This window comes from Copadichromis virginalis, linkage group LG8 (genome assembly GCF_057382275.1).
Source record: "Copadichromis virginalis isolate Kocher_CV1m ecotype Utaka linkage group LG8, C_Virginalis_male_GT1.1, whole genome shotgun sequence".
In the NCBI taxonomy this organism is placed as follows: domain Eukaryota; kingdom Metazoa; phylum Chordata; class Actinopteri; order Cichliformes; family Cichlidae; genus Copadichromis; species Copadichromis virginalis.
This window is the reverse complement of record NC_140625.1, coordinates 30,679,041-30,696,562: the sequence shown is the minus strand read 5'-3', so window position 1 is coordinate 30,696,562 and position 17,522 is coordinate 30,679,041. Positions and strand designations below refer to the sequence as shown.

Below are 17,522 nucleotides of genomic sequence, written 5' to 3'. Positions count from 1 at the left end.
GATGATTCGATACGTTCCCCGCACCTCACTGCCCCGGGCGCCGCCTTGGGTTTCCTCGGCTCTCCGGGCCGATATCAGATTAGCCCTGTCAGACCGCTGCTTTATCAGCCGCGCTGTCCGCCAGCCAAACAAATGACAGCACCCGCCGCCACCGCTCCCTCAGTGACAAACGACACGTCAGCCCATCTCCTATCCATCTCTCATCCATCTCGTATCGCTGCCAAGGGAGAGGTTGTCACGCGAATGCCCTTACATCGGCTGCCGGCCGTGAACACGGGCGAGCGGGTCGTCTCTGCAGCTTTTTGGCAGTGACGTGCTGCTACTTTCACAGCGACGAGTCGACGGGATGGAGCGGAATATTACGGGAATATAGATTAGATGCAAATGCATCAGCTCAGTTTCACATGCTATATTTGATCTAAGCAGTGGCTGCACACAGTACAGCTCCTGGATGGTGTGCAGCTCAGAGCCTTATGCATTTATTTACTTTATAAGTGGGAGACTAATTTTCTACAGTCATTATGTATTTTTGCATTACGGTGATATCCCCCCGTCCTACCACTGACAGCAGACAGTGAAGCCCTCTCATCTTACGTCATTATAAGTGACATGATAAGATTCCTAAAATAAGGAAGTCAGGTTCCTACAAAATAAAATTAAAAAGCAGGCAGTTATTATCCCAGAGGAATGATTTTCACGTTTCCTCACTCGATATTTTGACTTCATTAAGTAAAACTGTGTCCATTAGTTAAGCTACTTTCTTCCACTTTTTACTTTATGTTCACCAGTCAAGGAGCCTCACTGGGACCATGCTGCTCGATTATCAGTGCATCAGTGTAGTATCATCGTGTCTTACTTCTGGACGTTTTACCAGGACAGACAAAATACATCATCTCTGCAGTGGGCCCAACCCATCCTGGTCATACTCACCTCAGCTGCTTTCAGCAATCAGGGTCATTAAGTGAAGATGTTGCAAGTGGAGCTGCTAGCTTTGGTGTGGGAGATTCCCCAGTCCTCTGCCCATGTACCAAGTCAGGCACCCCCTAGCATGACCTTCAGCTGTAGCAGCCAAAGACAGGCTTGGCTCAGCGTTTGAAGTCTCACAGTGTTCTCAGTCATCAGGATGTTTGTGCCTTCCTCGTTTTTATGCTTGATTCTTTCTCAGCGTCTGCACAGAACAGCGTCAGCCCGTCCAACAAGTCCTCAGACAAAACTGGCATCTTTTCCTCGCTCTTTAACGCGTGTCCTTTAGCAACGACCTGCCTGAAGCATTCAAAATTACGCATGCACCTTTCGCTCTATAATCTCAGTTTGCGTGAAGGCTGTGACCCGACCAGCCAAAGTTGACGTCTGCGGCGCTGATCTCCAATCAGCGCTAATGCTTGTCAAGTATTCTTCACCTCCGCCTCCTTCCAGGCAATTAGACAGAGGCCGGGGCATTTACAGTGAGTGCTCCAATTATAGCAGAGAGGTGATGTGGGTGAGATCAATTATCGTGCTGCACGCAGGATGACTACTCGCTTTTCTTTTGCTACATGTCACTCTGCCCTCTCTCCTCGCCTGATGAAGCTTTAACTGGTTTGTCAGCAGCAGAATAAACAAAAATCTGTTAAAAAAAGACAAAAAACTGGAAGGTTTGTTAAAAAAAAGAGAAAACAGCATGAGTGACAGGAATGATAAGAAGTACCAGAGGGTCAAAGTGACCTTTTCTGCACATGCCCAGCCCAGATTATGTTTTATGTTTTTAATCTGTGAGCGTGAGGTTCTGCAGGAGAGGACCCAAAGAAATATTTGATGTTCTCCCTGAACTCAGGCAACACTATTTTATTTCTCCACAGTTCCTGTCAGAAGATAGAAAGATAAAAAGGAAGCACTGCTATGAAACGTGAAGCCAGAGCTGAAGAGCCTTCAGCCTGCATTCTTTCTCTCGGCCAGCAGGGGCAGTCATCCCACCTGCCGTCCTCGCTCAACAATAAGCTGGGTCTGTGGCATCTGTTGCTAACTTGTATACAACACAAACACCACGTGAAGCTAATTTCATCAATTATGTTTTTTATTACAGAAAGCTCGATTAGTCCGGGTAATCTGATTGGCTAACGAGCCGTCAGTCATAAGTATTTATGCAGCGAGTAATCGGTCCGTCTGGCAGCCCCATGGCTCTCTGCACATCCAGCCACCTAGATCAGCAACATGCTCAGAGGCTTTACGACAGGACCTCACTAACCAATGGGTGGAGTCGGTCTTGCATAGGGACTCCATCGCTTCTGTTATAAAGATCACTGTTGTCACGCGTGTCAACGAAAGCCACCTCTCGAAATAAAACACGTATAAACCACCACAACATAACACGAAGCCAGTAACCAGATGTGCCATCACACCCATTAACACGAGCGTGCATGTGTTACATTTATCCACTGTGTGTCCGAACGTCAGTCCACTTCCTGCTGGTTATCCGTGTCAGAGGCCTTGAAAGAATTCCTTTACTTTAGACGCCAGATGATCCCAACAGCTGGAGACTATTATGAAGAAAGTGCTCTTCACGTGATTTTATTGATCTTATCCTTTAGGCACCAAACACTTTCACGTTTGACCTTTTTAAAAAAGTTCCCTACGCACCCATGCAGGCGCTCTTTGCCCTGCACGTGATGTCCTGCGGTTATGTCACCGACGGTAAAAGCTGCGACGGCGTCCGCAGACCACTGCTGACAGGGTCGGTGTAGGCCGGACACCGAGGGGCGTAGACAGCCACAGATTTCCTCCTCTGTTTTTCCCCCCGGTTCAACTACTTGAACTCGCTGCCGCAGCTCGCCACGTAACCATGGCAACCACTGAAACCACAGTGAGGGGAAAAATAGAGGAGCTGATGCTACAGGTAACTTGAGTTTCTCCTCATCACCAGCAGCAGCAGCAAAAACAGGCAGATCGATGAAGAGAAGCAGGACTGGAAGAACATCGGCCTTCAGTCTGATCCTCCCATCGGGGACGAAAACCACGTCACACAGACACGTGTGTTTTATTCACAGTAAGCTTTTATGTGCTCAGCTCCGTGGGCGGAGCACAGGCCACGTCTGTAGTGGGCGGAGCACAGGCCACGTCTGTAGTGTGCGAGCCGGCTGTGTCTACGGTCTCGCCGCATCACCTGCACCGCTACAACACGCACAGAAGGACGAGTAAGTCACAGCAATGTGACGTCACAACGGCAGCGCGTCAGGTTCGCAGCAAAGAAGCACTTCCTGTTATCGGGGGCTCCGGAAGTAAGAGCTGCCAGGAACAAGATGATGGGGCCGAACAACAATAACTGAGAGTCCAACCTCGGACAGAACGAGCCTGAACACAAATACTGCTGTAAAGACTGTTATTACACTGACTCATTTGTTCTTGGCGAGCACGTCTTCGAGTTGCGATGGCTGCCCGTTATTACAGAATATTTGTGTGGCGCTGCTGCTTTCATGATCAGAGGGTGAACTTTCACCCCCGGCCCACGTGGACGGAGAAGACCTAGCCTGGTTCCAGATGAGTCACAGATTTGCTGATGTGTTTCCAGTGTCGGCCTTTACAGCCTCGTAAGATGGATAAAAACGACAAACAGGAGACGAGCGCGGATGCGTGACGCCTCATCGGCCGATTTAAGGACCAAACGTGACGGAAACCTGAGACAGGTTCAACGCTGACACTCATCCATCACTCAGTGGGAGTTCATTATGGGGACAAAGTTTGATTTCATTTCCACGATGGATGTTTGAATCATTCGAAACACGAAGCTTTAACAGGACTCTTCTTTAGTCCCGCGCTGAGGCAGACGTTCCTGATTATTCCTCAAGTTTCCTCCTCACTCAGATTCAGATCAAACTCGGATTTTTTCCTTTGTCTCCTTTTCTCTCTTCTTGTTCTATTGAAGTTACACACAGTGTGTGCGTGTGTGTGTGTGTGTGTGTCTGTGTGTGTGTGTGTGTGTGTGTGAGTGTGTCAGAGGTTTTTCTCCTCGTTTCCTTGTTCCCTGCTTCCTATGGAGGCGGAGAGGGTTTCTCCTTTTCTTGAATTCTCCTCTCGCCTCCTTTCCTGCACTTCATTAGCGATGCCGTCCTTCTCTCGTGTCCCACGAGGACCATCTTGACGGGGAAACAAATCTGAGGGCGATTAACGATGATTAAGAAACACGCTCGAAAAGTGGAACTAGCAACCTTGTCTTTAAAAGCTCTCTAATCCAAGAATTTACAAGCCTAACAGCTGGGCTGCCGCTTGCATCCGAGTCGTGCTGAGGACAGACTCGCCTCTCAGAAACTGTACCGACTCTCCTCAGACACCAAACTCTGAAACTCAAAAGGTCAAAGTAACGCTGAAAGAGCCTCATTGACTGTGCAAAGGTTTCTTTGTGTTCAACCTTTTAACTTTTGTTTCAGGAGGCAAGTCAATTAAGACCGACCTGTTGTTCACCAGGCAAAGCAAAATGTCTCGGCGGGAGAGGAGGAGACGGCCAAGCTTCTAATCGTCACAATAAGAGGTTAGAAATGCTCCTCAGCTGGAAAAGTTTGAGTTCAAACTTTGCAACGAAGGGGCGGGGCTGTGTAGCACGCTGAGCATCAACGCTGAGCAACAGCAGTGTGGTTCAGCGACACGCTGTCATCGCCACGGGGGAGGTCCAAACACCAACAAAGACAACACGACTGCCTCAAAGACTCCATCGCCAAGGAACTCAAAAACCACAAAAATGAATAATCTGTCAGTAACAGAGCCATGGGACGCAACATGAGAGCAAGAGACCGCCAAAATAAAACAGGAAATAACTAATACTGAGACACAGAGTTGACAAACATGGAGACAGAGGCTGACTTCATGAAAACACAGAGAAGAGACTAAGAGAGCTAATAATCCAACTAAAGTACTGAGACAAATATGAGAAGAGGACGGATCAGAAATCTGCTCAGTCTCACGCACACTTTAATACATCAAGCTACTTTTTGCACAATTCTCAGTTTTTTGCACAACCCACTGTCATTGTTGCACTTTTCTACTGCACTGTGTGTCTGTATCGTCCTGTTCTGTTACTGTGTCGATTGCCTGTTACGTGTCATAAGTAGCATCGTGGTGTTGGATGAACGTAGTCGCGCTTCACTGTGTGCTGGATCACTGTATCTGGTTAAAATGACAGTAAAGCCACTTCACTTGAAATCCAAAAACCCATAACGGCATTACAGACCTCAAAACCGTGACTCAGTCTTTGTGTGATGATCAGAGTTTAAAGTCTGAGTGACCCTGAATCTACACAGGTGAGTACATGCGGTGAAACTAAATCACATCTCCATAATTGATCCTTCATGGACAGAGACTCCCCAGACGTGAGGAGCGTTGAGGTCTGAGAAATCATGGAAGAAACATCTGTCAGGCTGCCTGGAAGATGAAGAATAGTTTGTGCAAAGATGAAAAGCTTACAAATCTACTAATGGAATTAATAATGACATGCTGGTCAGTCACAGGAGCTCGTTCAGTGAGAGACTGAGATTACCGAAAAGCACCACTGAACGACACAGGAAATCTTTCCTGCCTGTGGCTCCCTGTACAACGCATCCACTTAACACACTGTTTGCTGCTACAACTACACATGTTTCTTTTCCAACTATTTATTTATAAGTGACTTATGTATGTATGTATGTATATATATGTATATATTGTACTATTCTTAGTTAGCGTATTGTCTGTCTTGTCTTAATGTTGGTTTAAAATGGAGCACTGTAACAAAAAATAATTTCCCCCAGGGATCAATAAAGTATTCTGATTCTGATTCTGAATAGTAAAGCTTCTTTTCTTTACTTTTAGTGTTTAATATAAACCTTTGCACAGATTTCTTTCTCCACCATCAGAAAAAACCTCACAGCGTCGCTTTAGCGAGGAGAACAAACAACAGTGTGAAAGTCTGAGGAGAAAATGGCTGTTTGTGTTTACTGAGGTCATTTTCTATTTGCTGTAGGAGGGTTTATTGCCCCGAGGACATGTAACACACACACACACACACACACACACACACAGTAGTTGTCGTCACCCATCATTGCTCAGCAGCGTGATAGGATCCCGTCAGTCAGCGTGTCTCCTCTGGCGACCGAGAGCTTCGTCCCACCTCCCAATCTAAACTTCACTCCTCTGGTGATTTATCCTCTCTGTCTCATACTCTTCACCACCAGATAAAAGTCAGAGAGAAGAGGAGAAATAAAATAATATAGTGAGAAACAAGGTGAATTCAAAGGAACAGGGAGGAAGGCAAGAGGGCGAGGAGGATGCAATGGAAGAAGGATGTAAACAAGGGCATGAGAAAGGAAGGAAGTGAGGGATGAGGAAGGAAAAATAAATGAAAAAAGGATAAAAAGAAGATGAGAGAAGACGGACATGAAAACAAGAGGAAGAAAGAAGGGAGAAAGGACACAACAGGACAAAAAGGACATAATAAAGAGACGCGAAGCAAGAGTGCAAAGAATAAATAGGAAGCCGAAATGTTGGAGAGGAAGGAAAATAACTGAAACAGGAACGAGAGGAAGGAAGGAAGGAAAAGCTAAAGGAAAGGTCAGAAAGGCCTGGAGGTAAATAACAGGAAGAGAGGAGGCAGACAGAGCAGAGTCAGGGACTGATGCTGCACACATGGCAGCTCGCAGTGTGCGCACCTCTGCATGTGTGTGTGGACTCACACACTCTGTAATGATTCACACAGTCTACTCACAGCTGACGGAGAATTATGGAGGCGCTAATAAAAGCCAGCGCAGTGTCCTCGTGATGCCGCCATCGATGTTATAACAAAAAGAAATGACACATATTAGGATTTACAGAGCAGCGCCGGCGCCACCTGACACGTGCTTCAAGACGTTTCTGCTCCGCCGAAGCAGCGACGGAGGCGTCAGCTGAGGCTGCCGGTGTTTTCATCAACACCGTTCTGCTGAGAGTGAGGTCAGCAGTCGTGCAAGGTGCCTCCTGCAAGCCGCTTGGCAGCCCACCACCATCCAGCTTCCTCCTCAGGCTGAATTACTGTCTGTATGACGTCACTGGTGGTTCCATCTTTTCCCCAATGGTGCCTGCTTCGCTTGAAGAATGTGCAGGGACATGTTTTCAGTGTTTGCTTGTCAATAAATCAGAGTTTATGAAATGATTGCGTGCAGCTTTTATTACATTTTAGCCCCAAACTTTAACGATGGCACAGCCTCACAGTCTACATGCACCTAACAGTGCATAAAACATCTTGGAAGTGGAAGATCACGTTGAAAAAATGTTTGTTTTTTCTTTACATGTTTGTGCTGCATTATGAAAATTAAGCTTTCATATTAAATATTACCAAAGATTACAATTTTAGCCAATCGCTCACAGGTGCATCTCTAAATGTTTCCTTTCTGAGTAACACAGACGGTGGAGAAGCTCCGCCCACCTCTTGATCACACCTTGTGTTTGTAAGAAGCCACAAATCAGAAGAAGCAGCAGCTCAAAGAGCTTTTTCCTACAGACGATGAACTGAGCAGCTACACCAACCGAGTCTTAGAATTAAAATAGGAAAAAAGCAGAAGACTTCCACCCCACCGCCAAACATCTAACAAATCAATCCCCTGCTCACCACGCTGCACCCACAAACCTGTGCACGAAGCTGCAGGTGAAATCAAACAGCACAGGCTGGAACGAAACTCCACGTTCAGTGTAGCGGAGGACGAATCCACGGGTGACCCTCAGCGGTGAATCTAATGTGCAGATAATTAACAGTGTTTGTTCAAAGGAGAGGCGGACCTTTGAATGATTACACACCTGTATCTGATAACCACACAAGGTCATGTTAACTGTTCTATAAGCAAATGAACCACAGTTACAGAGAGAGGGGCTCGCTGTCATCAAAGCCACGGACTCATTAGCTACGAACACGTCAGGTGTTATAATGCCGACTTTTACCTCTTAACATCTACAAGGCGAGCAAACCCTGAGCTCCAGGGTGGGTGAGGGTCTGGGCCACATGATAAAAAAATCCTTTGAAATGAAGTCTGTTACATGCATTCACATGCCTCATAAGTGCTCTGCTAGTAGATTTAGATTAGGGTATGCAGACCTGAAATCCTGAAAATGACCTTAAACTTGCTCCGTTCACTTTCCCAGATTTCCCCAAAGCCTCCACCCTCTTTGCAGCAGAGCGGGGGCACCCTCTGGAGGACGTGCCATCGTATCATAACCACAGGTGAAGGCAGAGATGCAAACAGGCCGTTTCACACTCAGCTCTCTCTTCACCGATCGCTCCGTCACCCCATACTTTAACTCCTCCAATCAGAGGAGCAACTCAGGCCCGACCTGGAGTGGGTACTAAAACCCTTCTCAGACTGGGAGGTGCTAATCTTCATCTACGCCACTTCACACGTGGCTGCAGACGCCTCACAGCGTGCTGGAGGTCATGGCATCCTGAGGTTTACTCGTAATGTGATCAGCAGTCACATTTAGCAGAGACTAGCTCACGTCTTTCACTTGTGTGTGCTGCAGCTCTCAGGTCTCTGAGCTCAGAGCAACATGAAGATGCTGAGAGGAGACCGAGTTTGTCCCACGCCGACTGTAAGCAGGCAGGAAAAACGCAACTGAAAGGAAGAAGCTCTGGCTGCAAGATTCATGGATACACTGTGTGTGTGTGTGTGTGTGTGTGTGTGTGTGTGTGTGTGTTTGGCAGTGTGAAAACTTGGCAAAGCTTTAACAGGTTTCCATGACATTACTGAAGAGTGCAACTTCCATTCAGCTCTGTCTCACCCTCCTACGCCGTCATGTCGCGGTGCTAATGAATGTCTCAGCATCCAAACACACACACGCACACACACAGTCAGACACACACACATTTGTGTTTCTGAGCCCAAGCCTCCCACTCTTTTACAGACACATGCTGTCAACCATGGACATTAGCACTATTAGTTAAACACACCTGAGAGAAGTGTCTAAGCACACACACACACACACACACACACACACACACACACACACACACACACAGCAGCATGTGTGTTTACTGTATTTACATTTGAAGTGTTTCTCTGTAGTTGTTCGGTGTTTTTCTTTTACATTTTATTCTCTTTATTTTCTTCCTTTTTCACTTTGCTGCTATAATAATGTGAACTAATAATAATCTCAGTTTATCTTTAAGTGTTGAAGCAACAAATCGCTCTGCTCAGATTAGTAGCTACGTTTTTCCCTCCACCTCCGTGCTTGTGCACGTCCGAGGGTTTGATGAAGCACGCAGAGGTGAAACGAGTCTCTTTGAACTATTTGCAGCATAAAAGTAAAAAGAAGCAGAAACACACTGTGCAGGTGAGATATTTTAAAAAGGAGCAGCTGCTTCTCCCTCCATCTTTGCGCTCTGAATTCCCAGAGTGCCGTGTTTCTCCCTGACAATGCCTCGGCCTCAGAGCGCCGACACGGTCGCACGTTCTTTGCTTTGTTATCAGCGTGCTGCGAGCGGGCGGAGGAAAGTCTGACTGTTTCATCTGTGCAGATAAAGAGGGCCGAGCCGCTGACTGACAGCTCGGGACATTTATAACACACCTACTCATTGTTAGCTCTCAGATAAGAAGCTTCCAGCTGTGGCCGTCCTCCCTCTCCGTCTGTCTCCACACTCACAGGTCAGTGTGTACAGAATAACTCAGAGCAGCAACTGACTACAGAGGCAAACTGGGGGTTTTATGACGTAGCCTTGTATCACCCTGTGATCACTGTAACGACTGACACTTACAGTAAGCTTGATTATGGAGCTCAGATGTTAAACACCAAAGATTAGAGCCGGTGCTCCGAGCACACGGAGCAGCCGTCATCCTGCAGCGCCTGCTGGTTCCCCGTCGCCGCTCTGCACGGTGCGTCTCTCACTGCCAAGTAACAGCTGTCACCGGACTGGTTTCCTTTGTGTGTGTGGCCAACAATCACACATGAATTATGATCACTCGCCCCGGATAAATATTGACCGGATCAAAGGCAGAAAGTCACAAAAATACAGTTTCATTTCTGATCATGAACAAGCCTTAAGATCAAACTGCGTCTGTGATCAGAGCTTTTGTTGTTTGATCAGCTGCAGGTTCTTGGTGCTGTGTCATGTGCTCAGACACACACACACACACACACACACACACACACACACACAGAGTCACGCTTCAGTAAATAATTCAAATTATACATACGGCTGTTTGATCCGCGGACAAAAGTCGCTGTGAAACATAAGACAGGACACAAATAAATTCACAAAGTCAGCTGTGTGTGTGTGTGTGTGTGTGTGTGTGTGTGTGTGTGTGTGTGTGTGTGTGTGTGTGTGTGTGTCAGAAGCCTCCATGTGTCACTCCAGGTGGCCGCTCACACCTGGGCACACACAGGCTTACAAATGATCAGTGATCGCGGCGGTGCGCGTGGACGTGCAGGTTGGACAAACAGAAAAACACACACACACATTTTTCACGTCCACTCGCTCCACCTCTGCACGCGCTCCTTCGTTACTGCCACTCATTATTTTTTGATCCATCTGCAGACTATTTTCCCGCCACGCGCCCCCTCGGCTCGCTGCTCAGCTACGCTCAGGTGTTTGCGTCACACTCTGCTCTTATTTTGCACGCTGGGTTTTTTCCACTTTGTAGACGAGTTTACTTTGCACACATGCTCCGTGTTTTTCACCAGCTCAGCTGTTTCCTGCATGCACTCACTCATTTCTTCAACAAATATTTTTGCCCCCTGTGCACTCGCTCACTTGTTGCAGACATGCACTCAGAAGCACTCGCTCCCGGGCTTAAGATTGGTCGGATTCCTCCTGCAGGGTATAATCGGCCATTTTTAACCACTCTGATGTTTCGTCCACATTTCACCTATAGAAACGATTTACTTTGCCTTGTTTGGTCTCATTGTTTTCAGCACAACCTCACGTGTCTGAATTTACAGTCATGTTTTCATTTTGACAAACTGTATTAACACAACTGATCTAAAATCAGACAAACAACATGAAATCAGAGTAGAAAAAGTGATATTTTTACTGTAACAACCACAAACATGTTTGATGATCATATTTCATAACTTTAAATGAAAATATAAATTGTCAATTTAAAATCATATGCACAAGTTTTGCAAACAACAAACTTATTTGCAGCCATTTACCTTTTACCTTGATTTTTTTTAATAACCATTTCAAACTGTTTACAGAACAATCAGCTGTTCTTCAATAAGATGACACACAAATTATTTGTGCCTCTGCAAAAACATCATTTCTGTCCACTATAAAGGAAACATCACAGCCTGATACCTGCAGGTCTGACAGCAGCAGGTGTGTCACTCCTGTTTCTACCTGGAGACAGCAGTCGCCTCATTGTTCTGACACACAACACAACACTATCCACAACACTACACACTAACTACACATGAACTACACACTCCAAACACGCTAAATGTCACAAATCGCTCACATCTCAAAACTCGCTCTCTCTTTTTCTGCTCTCTCTCTCTCGACGTCACTCATAAAACTTCCCCTGTTTGTTTGTTTGTTTGTTTGTTTGTTTGTTTGTTTGTTTTGCTCATAAGCAGAGAGGTCTCGCTGCTGTCCTTAGACAGTAAACGTGACAAAACTATTGAGGAACAAACGCAGCGTATATATTGTTTATCATGACTCTGGTTTTACTGGCCGATCAACACAGTTTATAAACTGGTACATGTCACCTTGTTGCTTTGTCTTTAAGTGGTCATGTGATTGACCACGACTCCTTTATTCTTCCTCAGTCAAACAGCAGCACTCATGTGATTGTTTTGCCCCCTGAGCTCCAGCTGTTGTGCCAGAAACTGATCGTGATCACCGTCCGCGGGAGCGCAGCTGCTTAAAGCCGTAGCGTCCAGATTACTTACAGCTACTTCCTGCAGCTGATATAAACTGCGGTAACCTGAACACAGCTTCAACCGTCTGTTTGTTGAAAAATAGTAACGGACCGTGTTTCCTTGTTAGTAACTGTAACGGCGTTGTAACGATAGGAATAGTAATTAGTTAGATTACTCGTTACTGAAAAAAGTAACGCCTGGATTTGGATTGTTAGGCAGTTCTTATGTGACAAACCTGTATTTTAAAAGCTGCAGACTCTACGTGCAGGGTTGTGAAGCTGCAGGTGTTTGTTAAACCCTCTGCTGTCAGAGGATATGAGCAGATTTCAAAAACTGAAGTCTTGAAATCAGGAGGGAAAAAAATGAACTGACAGAAAAATCTATAATCTAAAGTTAAACACGGTTAAATATAAAGTTAGTGTTACTAAGACCTCAGAGGGGCCGTGTGGTTTCCTTCAGATACATTAAGCACAACACACTCACACACTGATCGCACTCATCTGCTCACTTCATTGCATTTTTAGGCGACTTTTTGCAGTAAACACACCAGAAAAACCAGAGCTGGACCGACCTGCTGGATAAATGTGTGCGCTCCGTGTGGGCTGAGCAGCAGGATGGCTCTCCTCAGTGTGTCTCTGTACCGATTGAGCTCCTCGGTCCTCATGGTGGTGAAGAGGTTGGTGAAGATTTTACTGATGTTCCTGTCCACTCTCTGCAACGCCACGTCGACACCCTGGCGGGACGTCTGGTCGAGGAAACCCTGCAGGCCGCGGATATCTGAAAGATGAAAACACAACACGGAGTCAGATACACACAACTGCTGATGTGCTAAGACATTACTGCAGTCTCATACAAAGTAAAGAAACGACCGTGGCCAATCAGCAGCCAGCGACAGACACTTGAGCCCAAACTGATCAACACAGTCTTTACATGTCAAAGTGACGGCTGTGTGGCATCTGTCGTCTGTTCCATCAACCACCCCACGTGTCCTGCCTTTGTGAAAAACATATGCATCAACAGCAAAAGTCTACAAGATACGAAGGGCCATTAGTGCACAGCACACAGCAGGAATATCAGCAGCAAGCTCTCAGATCTCTTTTACATGCATGACTCACTGATGGTGTATTTGTAGCTCAAACTTCAGCAGGAACCAAAAAGGGAACAATTATCTAAATCAACATTTCTTCCACTGAACTGACAGAAAAAAACAGACTGAAACCTCGTGACTTCAGCCATGAGCAGACCGGGAGGAGATCACAGCATGAACCCGTCTATTCAAACATCCAAAACAGCTCTATAACTCCATCTGCTTTCAGAAGAAGATCGCTATCATGATGCAGAAGGAAGGTTGTAGGGAAGGAGTCAGGATGCATGGCAAATAGATGAGTCTTGGAGATACACATACGCTGTGCCATCATTTAAACACTGTACATGTATCAGGGGTATATCAGTGTTAATGGATTAACCCTTGTATGGTGTTCGGGTCTGTGAGACCCGTGTTCAGTTTTTTTCAAAAGAAAAATTAAACAATTAATTATTTTTTCACGTGTAAATGTGTTGTGTCTTTCCACTCACTCCACTTGATTATAACTGATTTATTTATAACATTTTATATAAAAGAAAAACGAGAAGCACATTAATTCATAAATGTGATCTAACAAAGGTAAAGGGAAAAAATTAACCATGTTTGCTGTTCATATGTCTTGTAATTGGGATGAACTAAACATCTGTTGAGTAATTTAACATAAAATTGTTTGATAGTGTTAATTTGGAAAGCCAAAACTCTAGCGGGTCCACCAGACCCATGAACACTGGCTGAGTAACAAAAATACGAACACCACACAAGGGTTAATATGAACAGGCACATTTTCATCCAAATCGTGACCTTTTCCTGACCTCCTGAGTAATAACTTGCACTAAACAAAGAGTGAAATCAAAGAAAAACTGATCCCAATGCCCAGAGCTCTCAAACAAGATGTAAACAGTAGGGGTGCAACGATACACAAAATTCATGGTTCGGTTCGATACTTTGGTGTCACGGTTTGATATTGTTTCGATACAAAAAAATGTTCATGCTTTTTTAATTTGTCATTTATTAAAATTATAAATATATATTTTAACTCAAAAGTACAGTTTTTAAATTTAATGTTGCTGAAACAACAAAGGGATAAAATAATAAATCTATCTGATAGAGGAATCACTCCTCTTTGGAAAAGAGAGTTTATTACAGAGAAATGGCTCTTTCCAAAATAAAAGCTCTACTATACGCTTCTTCTGGGCTATATTCTCAGCAGCATATTAAACATATCAGGTCCCCATAAGGAGAATCCTGTGCTAACGGCTGTCTAAATGACTCGGGTAAAGTTTGTAGCATGCTGCTTGTTGTTTTTGTCTGCTTCCACTTGTCTTTGCACTAGGATGATGTCGGCGTAAATGTGCAGTCATATTCGTTGTGTTCCCACTAGTGCTGTCAGCGTTAATCTGAAATGACGTTAACGCCACAACACGGCAAATCTCCGTTAACGAGCTACCGCGGATCGCCCCGTGCGTGGGGCTGGACGGCCAACACGTTAACGAGCTAACTGCGCTAACACACTAGCTCCCACCCATGTAATTGAGCATTGCGTGGCACATCCGACATACTGTTTTACTTTAGTCCATGACTCGCTTACCTTCAGGGTCATACGTCACATGAAGACCAAATTAGTTCCAAAGGCCAGATCTGAATGAGGGTGGGGGAGGGTCAGTTTGCCATGTTGCAACGAGCTTAGCTTCTTCTGTCTTGCTAGCTTGCGCTGCGCTCAGTGGATCTGCGCTCGACAGTGCAGCCTAGGCGGAGTAGTCGAACACAGATCCACTGAGCTCTTGACACAGACAGCATCGTCAGAAGAAAAGTTGATAAAATAAATTTAAAAAATTGTATTGTTCGATACATATGCGTACCAAACCGAAAGCACTGTATCGAATGGTTCAATATCGATACAAGCACCGCTAGTAAACAGCAATCACCAGGTTAACAATCCTGTGATTTATGCCACCACTACACTCCGACCACCTCCCACTGTCGACTTTATTGCTCTTTTAGATCTGTTGCTACAGGTCTCCAATAGTACCTCAGCTGGTGTATCATTAGATCATTAGCACTAGCATCAAAGAAAACAAGTGTGCACCTTTAAACAACCAGTGACTCTGTCAGAACTGCAGGATTTAAATATTTGTCCACTTCAAATTAACAGTCATCTTCATTAAACATCATTTAGCTAAACGCAGCTTCGACATCAGAGGGGAAACCGTTTCCTTCAACTGGTCATTGAAGCTAACCAAAGCTAAAGTGTTCACAGATAGTGATGCACAGTCTCTCTTCATGCTGTGTGAACCTGCAGGAAAGCCACTGGTGCTCAAACTGGTCAATGCTATCCCAGAATATGCAGATATCTGCTCATCAGAAGTCTGAGAAGCTAACGCCCTGTTGTCAACGATTGTTCAAAGCTCATAGATTCAAAAGTCTCCAAACTTTATTTCATCTTTGCTGATTTTTGGACATCCTTTGGACATTTATTCATGACCAAAGTGAGCAAAAACAGACTATCAGAGAAAAAAGGAGGGAGCTGTGATGCTGACGTGAAGGACATGTCGGAGCTAACTTGTTCTCAGCAGATCTGACTAAGAGCATCATTGCTATTCTGGGCCCAGCCCTGCCGCTGAACCAGATAGCATCTATCCATTTGAGAATATCGTTTTGCAGACTCTTCTCCAAACTGCCAGGGAAGTTTCTCTTTCTGACATTCAGACAAGGCAGCTGTGTTGCGTTATGCTCCGTTATAGCTAGTGACAGGTTGTTTGGCCTGAACATCTCTTCCTATTTTCCCTCCTCTCCTTTCCCCTCCCTCCATCTTTTTCTGTCTATTAGCACTGACAGCTGGCTTGTACCGAACCCTGAATGACTCTGACCGCCACTCTCCACTCCTGGAGTCCAGCTGTTACATCTCATCTTCCCTACCTTTGCAGGGCTTTTTTCCACCACCACTGCTCTTATTCTCTATTACATTTTCTGTCTATCCACTCATCTGTCAGCCAGCCACACTTTCTCATCACCTGCCAATCACTGCAGTGGACCAGTCACTTAACTGTAATATAGTATCTCAAAAATCAGAGCCCTGAGGTAGTTTCCCACTAATTACAGAAACGTTAGTAGTAGCAGACACGTACTAAAAGCAGCTCTGCGCGTTATTTGTGAAACTGTCAATCTTTCTACTGTTGTTCTAGAAATTATGAAAAAAAAACCCCTGAAAACAACAAACTAAGCTACATATTGAGCAGCTTTTTCTTAAGCAAGCTATAATTACCTAAATTATATCTACTTAAGGTGATTAACATACACTATTACAGCTTCACGTGCATCTTTATTATGGTTTGACTGCACATAGGCTGGAGGCGGTCTGTTTATAAGGCATCAGGTGCTGCTGTTTTAGCTGAAAACTCATTGTTATAATAGAATCATGCTCTCCTCACCACTATCAAAAATAAACCATAAGAGTTCAGGATATTTGGCTATGTTGCTTTATTTACACATATTCTGCCCCCTAGTGGTCAAAGTTTGCTCAACACAGCTTTAAGTGTAGGGCAGGTGCAAACGTTCTAATGTCTTTTTCAATGATTAATGATATTATGAGTATTCATGTATCATTTATCATTTTTATGTTGAATCATACCAACCGTGCACATTACTGTTGTACATTATCCGAAGCTCATCACTTTCTCACAGAAGAAATATTCAATAACACATCTTTATACTGCAGTTTGCAACTATATGGTAAACACTTTCTTCTGCTGCTCCACTATATTTTCAGCTCTCAGAGTGTCTGTCATCAGACCTCTTCAGAAATCTGCTGGAGGAAAAGAAAAAAAGAAAAAGCCCTCATTTTCTTGAGCTCAAGCACTGGAACAACACAAGTGGAGGGACTCGAAAGCAATTTAGCGAGCTCCTCACCAGCCACAGTTCAATTTCTCCACAGCCACTTTGAGCAAGGCACTGTGGGGAACATACTCCTCTCTCCGCAAGAATGCCAGCACTTATCTCTGCCCCGTCACCGTCACACCGGCCTCTCCTCTGCAGCCACTTCAAATTGCCAGGTTGACCACCAGTCACAGAAAGCACTTCAGATTCAATTAAGATTCACACCGTGTGGAAATATGTGGGGCGTCTCTCGGGCGCTGTGCAAATACCCCACAGTTACCGTGTTCAGCTGTGCAGACAACAGTAGTCATATAGCAATAATATAAGACAATTAAAGGAAAGTGAAAGTCATGCATTTTCTGCCTATATTTGGCAGATTTCAGCACACTTGGGGAGTTTTTGCCCAAGTGCCCTACATTTCCCAGAATGCACGGTTTTGTAAGCTTTTTCTGGGTTTTGTCCTCGCTCTCTTCCCCAGCCCTGCCTAAAATTTCTCCCCCACAAGGTCCAAAATATGCCGCCCGACTCCTTTCATCCATCACACACAGTTTCATGCCTGCTTTTCCTGTTGTCAAAGTCGGGTTATTTCTTTGGCTCTTTGCAGTTGCAGCTATAAGGTCTCATACTACCTTGCTGGCCCAAATAACAATCCATGTTATGTTCACTGTGATGGATTATTGATCTGTGGCAGTTTCTCTGTAACAGAAACCAATGGCTGTGTGGAAAGAGGGAAAGCAAGAGG

At 45.0% G+C, this 17,522-nt stretch overlaps 1 protein-coding gene across 2 annotated transcripts in view; it reads right to left on the bottom strand.

Moving 5' to 3' along the window:
* grid1b (glutamate receptor, ionotropic, delta 1b) overlaps positions 1-17,522 on the bottom strand; it is a 627,414-nt gene that overhangs the window by 211,174 nt on the left and 398,718 nt on the right. For both annotated transcript variants that reach the window (XM_085467070.1, XM_085467071.1), the window contains exon 4: positions 12,395-12,600. In XM_085467070.1, coding sequence (XP_085323196.1) covers positions 12,395-12,600 — 206 coding nt within the window. The remainder of the gene's footprint in view (positions 1-12,394; positions 12,601-17,522) is intronic.